At 40.4% G+C, this 6,389-nt stretch overlaps 1 protein-coding gene across 1 annotated transcript in view; it reads right to left on the reverse strand.

Moving 5' to 3' along the window:
- Nucleotides 1-6,389, reverse strand: part of NOA1 (nitric oxide associated 1) — an 11,215-nt gene that overhangs the window by 3,634 nt on the left and 1,192 nt on the right. The window contains exons 2-5 of the mRNA XM_005877190.2: nucleotides 6,069-6,388; nucleotides 4,816-4,980; nucleotides 3,695-3,900; nucleotides 375-506 (exon numbers count right to left, since the gene is read on the reverse strand). Of these exons, the coding sequence (XP_005877252.1) occupies nucleotides 375-506; nucleotides 3,695-3,900; nucleotides 4,816-4,980; nucleotides 6,069-6,388 (823 nt within the window). The remainder of the gene's footprint in view (nucleotides 1-374; nucleotides 507-3,694; nucleotides 3,901-4,815; nucleotides 4,981-6,068; nucleotide 6,389) is intronic.

Below are 6,389 nucleotides of genomic sequence, written 5' to 3' on the forward strand. Positions count from 1 at the left end.
AATTTTACCTAGTTTTTAGAATGGGCATTTAAAAAAAAGAGAATAGTATATCAATGCCCCACATAGTCATGATCAGCATTTTGTCAGTCTTGTTCATAAATCTGCTTCCTTGAAATAAATCTGAAAACTGTCACATTTTTTTTTATTGATTTCAAAGAGGGAGAGGGAGAAAGAGATAGAAACATCAATGATGAGGGAGAATCATTGATTGGCTGCCTCATGCATACCCCACACTGGGGACCAAGCCCACAACCCAGGCATGTGCCCTGACCGGGAATCGAACCATGACCACCAGGTTCATAGGTCGACGCTCAACCACTGAGCCACACCAGCTGGGCACTAAGTAACTTTTTGATGATACAGACTTCCCTTACCTGCAGAAAATCTATGCGTCCTAAGGCACCCAAAAATAGAACCATTCCAGGTTTAAGCACAAAAGTTCTTGGAATAATGGAGTGTGTTGGCAAGACAATATTCACTTCTTTTTCTGTTAGAAGTTTTAAAATCTGTGAAGTAAAGGGTAGATATTTTGAAAGAATTACTTTTATTGAAAATATATGATTTACCTAAGAGATAAACAGTGATGAAAAAAATATTCCAGACTTCACACTAAACCAAAGTATGTCATAATTTGCTGTACATAAAATTTATTCATTCTTTTCATCAAAATGAATCAATTTACTAATAGCTCTACTCTTGTTTCACAACTGAATCTTGAGTAATGACAAAATAAATTTATGAGTGTGCGATTTTCTTTCTTATGTCAGTAGAATCCCCCTAATGTCAAAATTGGCATGAACTGAAAACAGTGATGATTCAATTCCAAAAGAGAATAAATGTTCTCACCATCAAGGCTTATAAGGAGCAGCAGTTTTCAGCTAAAGGTAAGGTAGTAAGTTATCTTATGTCCTAGTGGCAAGTATGTGCGAATTAAATGCAAAATGGTCACAGCATTTTAGGAACAGGTAAAGAGCTTGAACAAACTCTTCCTAAATTCCGGTCTTTAGTTTCCTTATTTACCCCAAATACTCAGCAAAAAGTGGCTTCTAAGGATGAAGAGTTCCTTTATAGACTAAAGAAAACAGAAAAGGAAAGCCAGGAAGTACAATATCCTAGTAAGACTTAAGGAACCAAAATTTGATTTAACAAGAAAAAGAATAGGGGAGGTAAAAAAAAATGGGATAAAAGAAAACTTTTGTGAACTTGCTTAAAGAAATAGAAAATATGTGATACCACCCTGGCTAGATGGCTCAGTGGTTGAGCATTGACCTTTGAACCAGGAGGTCATGGTTCAATTTCCAGTCAGGGCACCTATATGGGTTGGGGCTCGAGGCCCAGTATGGGGTATGCAGGAGGCTTCCGATCAATGATTCTCTCTCATCATTGATGTTTCCATCTCCCTGTCCTTTCCTCTCTCTCTCAACTAAAAAAAAAAAAAAAAAAAAAAAAAAAAAAAGCCACCTGCAGTAAAGAAACCTTTAAACACTTTTTAGACCCTAAGATTTCCATAAGACTTCCATTTCACAACAGAATTTCTTGGTTCCTTTTGGGAAACTGATTTAAGGCATCAAATAAATTAATCAATAAACTGACACTAGAAGCAAAGTACCTTAAACAACTTAAAGACTCTTTATATCTCAACACTTAAGGGTCTGATTCTGCTGGGCTAGAATATTTAGCAAATTCTTGCCTTTCTGACTATTTGACAAGAAGTGTATATGACTAAAGTAACTGCTATCCTTGACCTGATTCTAAAAGGGAAACATGAGTTGAAGTTAAAGTGATAATACCATTCTGAGAATGAAACTCTTAAGTAATCCTGATGAGGCAAAGGAAGGAAAAGTACCTAAGAAACCAATGTTGTTTCACAGGGAGATACAGAGATAATTAGGTGAATTAGATACTGGTCAGTAACCAGATTCAATGGAAGCTGATTAATAGCTCTGAGGTAAGGCTGTATCCTGGCTGTACACTTGAGTCAATGAATGGATGATGATCATTCATGATGATGATCAAAACTGCAAATAAATAAAAAGTTGTGAGACTTTCAGTGGATGGAGCATTGGCCTGCAGACCAAAGGGTCCCAGGTTTGATTACAGTCAAGGGAAAGTACCCTGGTTGCAGGCTCCTCCCTGGCCCGGATCCTGGTTGGGCATGTACAGGAGGCAATCAATTGATGTGTTTCTCTCACATCCATAGCTCTCTGTCTTTTCCTTTCTTTTCCACTCCCTCTAAAAAAATAAAAAATTAAAAAAAAAATCAATGGGGAAAAAAAATGTACAAGGGCAAGACAGGTAACGTTAATCTTGTTCTAAATGATGCCAAAATGAGGGCACTCATACAAGAAATTCCATTCTTTTTATTTTTTAAATCTTCACCTGAGATGTTTATTGCCTTGAGAGAGAAAGAGGGGCAGACAGAGAGAAAATATCGATGGGTTGCCTCCCATACGCACCCTGACCAGGGATAGAACTTGCAACCTTTTTGGTGTATGGGACGAGGCTCCAACCAACTGAGCCACCTGGCCAGGGCAAGAGAAATGTCATTCTTAGTGTCATAATCTTAACAACAAAAACAAATTAGAAAACATTCTGAAAGGGGCCTGGTTGATGAATAGCTTATCTCTCAGAGAGAACACATGTAGAAAATAAGGACAAGTAATCTGGATTATGTCAGCATAGAAAATATTCAATGTTTGTTGGATGAACTAATGAAAGAATAGGGGGAGGAAGAGATAGGACATTATACTTTAACATATTTCAAAGCTTTGAGGAACAATGGGTACAAGTTATAGGAAGACTGTTCAGCTCAATACAAAGAGCAGGTCAGAATCACACAGGTTACCCTGGGCGGCAAGGTGACATTGCTTCAGCTGATGAGGAGTCACTCCTCACTTCAGTTCAAGCTGGGTGCCCTCTGATGGATATGTTATAGAGGTACTTCAAGCATGGAATAGGTGGCAGGACTGTAGTAATATTTATAATTTCTTCCAACCTCAAAATCTAAGATTCTATACATGTCTCCCTAACTAAGGTAACAAGCACAATGACACAAGTAGGGTGTAAACAGTGAAGCCCAACAAATTAAATATAGAACTTGATGGCATATAGTTTCATCCCTGAACCATTTCTATGAATGAATCAGAACTGAGTCTATCATGAAAGTATATCTTCTTTTTTGTGTTCTACTAAGACAGTACTCATGCAATTGAAAGTTAATGTTCCTACAGTTCAAGTGCCCAATAGTTGATGAGTGGATAAAAAAGCTGTGGTACATTTACACCATGGCATACTACGTGGTTGTAAGAAAGAAGGAACTCTTATCCTTCGTGACAGCATGGATGGACCTGGAGATTATTATGCTAAGTGAAATAAGCCATTTAGAGAAGGACAAATATCACTTGATCTCACTTATATGTAGAATCAAAAGAACAATATAGGACCAGAGGCATAATTAAATAGAATAGACTGACGGATCTCAGAGGGGAGGATGGGAAGAAAGCAACCAAAGAATATATATGCATATATGCATAACCCATGGACACAAACAATAATATGGTGAAGGCTTAATGGGAAGGGGGGTGGGGCAGGGTGAAGGGAGGGAAAGGGTGGAGAAATTGGGGGACATCTGTAACAATCAACAGTAAGAGAAAGAAAATAAAATTAATGTTTTTAAAACACATCAAATACATACACAATTTTCCTTTGTAATTCCAGGGGTGTCATAAAACCAGTGGGCATCTTTCACATCTTCTGGGGTCAGTTCTACTTTTTTGGTGGATTTATCTGTAACCATAACAGGTTCATTTTCCATGTCATAGGCAAGTGAATCAGCATCAAACTCAAAGGCAGCTTCATTCTTTTGTTCTTCTGAATACAAGAATGTTCTTCCAACTCTTCCTAGAATAAGTTATATTGGAATAATTAGTTACTCCTTTAAAGCCTTTGATTCCAGACAGATAATTCTTATGTTTGCATCAAACAAGTTACTAAAACTATGAGCTATAAAAGTGAGACTACAATGATATATAGCTTTGATTTTTTTAAAAAGGCAGTGGGGGCGTGGGAGGTAGAGACATAGAAGCATCAAACACTGTCCGCTAAGAGATAAACCAAAGGACTTGTATGCATGCATATAAGCATAACCCATGGACACAGACAGTAGGGAGGTGAGGGCTTGTGTGGGGGCTGGGAATGGCTGGGGAGAGGTCAATGGGGGAAAAAGGAGACATATGTAATACTAAACAATAAAGAATTTAAAAAAAAATCATCAGGCCCTAGCCGGTTTGGCTCACTGGATAGAGCGTTGGCCTGTGGACCAAAGGGTCCCCAGCTCGATTCCGGTCAAGGGCATGTACCTTGGTTGCAGGCTCCTCCCTAGCCCGGGCCCTGGTCAGGGCTCATGCAGGAGGCAATCAATTGATGTGTTTCTCTCACATCAATGTTTCTCTCAGTCTTTCCCTCTCTCTTCTACTCTCCCTAAAAGTCAATGGAAAAATATCCTCGGGTGAGGATTAACAACAACAACAACAGCAGGAGTCACACTCTTGCATTGATCAAGTGTGTGCCTGGCTGTGTACATCGCGTATGAGGGAAATTACTGTAAATCAAACTGTTTTTAGTAAATGAAGGTTGAAAAGAGATACCAAGGAAAGGGAGCATCTATTTTACAGCTGCTGCATGGAGTCAACAACTGTACTGTTCTGCACGGAGGGGCTGTATCTTAGTGGAAATGCTTTTACTGCTGTATTTCAGGTTGCTCAACAAAGAATTTTAGCATAGACCACACAAGAGTTTCTTGTAGAAGATGCTTACCTACTACATAACCATGCTTTTTTAAGAGATTAAGTTGTTTTCTTTCTAGCTGACTAAGATCTTCTTCAGCTTCAGTTGCATATTTTTTCAGCCTTTTCCCCCTTTCAAACATTCTGTAAGGAGTTGGGTTGCAAATAGGAAACTTCAGAAGGTTTAGTGTGGTACCTGAAATACCAAAAAATATATTTTAATAAAACTGCACAAGGGAATATGGGGCAGAAAAGTAACATTTCTGAGGAGCTACACACTGAATTGGGTACTGTGTTTTATTTCACTGAACTTCATGACAAAATTATTCTTACTTTATAGACGAGGAAATAGGTTCAGAGACTGGCTTACAGGCTCAACCAGGTTGTGAATCCCAAATCTGCAGATCTGATTTCTTTTCATTTTCACATACTACCATCTTACATAAAAGCACTTCTGTGAATAGTTCAGCCCAAGTCCACAACAGGTAAGTTAAACACTGATTTCGAAGGAACAAATGAGGCAGTTTTGTCAAATGTTAAATACAAACAGGGTCATAAAAGGACCCATTTTGTAATTACAGAAGTTTGTTAAAACCATAAAATCGAGCCCTATTCAGTTTGGGTCAGTGGATGGAGCATTGGTCCATGGACTGAAGGGTCCCAGGTTCAATTCTGGTCAAGGGCATGTACCTCAGGTTGCAGGCTCAATCCCCAGTCTCAGGTCTGGGCTCATGCGGGAGGCAACCAATCAATGTTTCTCTCACAGTGATGTTTCTCTCTCTCTCCCCCCTCCCTTCCACTCTCTCTAAAAATCAATGGAAAAATATCCTCTGGTGAGGATTAACAAAACGAACACACCACAAAATGGACATTTCTTTCAACAAAGCCACACGTCGTACTGCATTAGTGAATTATTCAAAGGTTAAATGTGTAGAGTATACTGATCACACGAATAAACTCAAGATAGTGGAGGTAGGTTTAGAAAGTCCAAGGACTTCCATGTACACATCCAAAGTAAAGCTCCAAGGGAAACCTCAAGGAGAACAGGGACTTTGCCGCCTGGTTTATCTCTAGTGCCTGGAACAGTGCCTGGAATATAGAAGAGCTCCATAGATATTTCTATTAGAAAATGACTGCAACTACTACATTTCCAAGCACTACGTTGACACAGAAGAGAGGTATTATTAAAGTAGGGAGAGAATTATTAACGGGAAGGCTACAGACAGTTCCTGGTGGACATTAAGCATCTCAGAAAACGCAGGGGGCGGACCCCCTAAAGCTCACCAGGCCAAGAGGAGATGGTGGCTCGGTCGATAGCCTCGGCGCCCTTGGCGATGCAGTAATCCGACTCCAGGAGCGTGTTGAAGAGAGTAGACTTGCCCGCGTTGGTGGCGCCCACCAGGTAGACGTCGCCGCGGTAGCGCCAGGAGCGCTGCAGGGCGGAGATGAGCTCTTCCACTCCATACCCGGTCTTGGCGCTGATCAGCCGCACGTCCCTGAGGACAGTACGGGACTTGGCCGAAGGACTCGAATTCTCTTCCCCACCAGGTGGCCCGCCCCGGCCGGGGGCCCGCTGGAGCCCGGCGCGGGCACAGTCGTCCCACA

The sequence above is a fragment of the Myotis brandtii genome, unplaced genomic scaffold, assembly GCF_000412655.1.
Source record: "Myotis brandtii unplaced genomic scaffold, ASM41265v1 scaffold51, whole genome shotgun sequence".
NCBI classification, from domain to species: domain Eukaryota; kingdom Metazoa; phylum Chordata; class Mammalia; order Chiroptera; family Vespertilionidae; genus Myotis; species Myotis brandtii.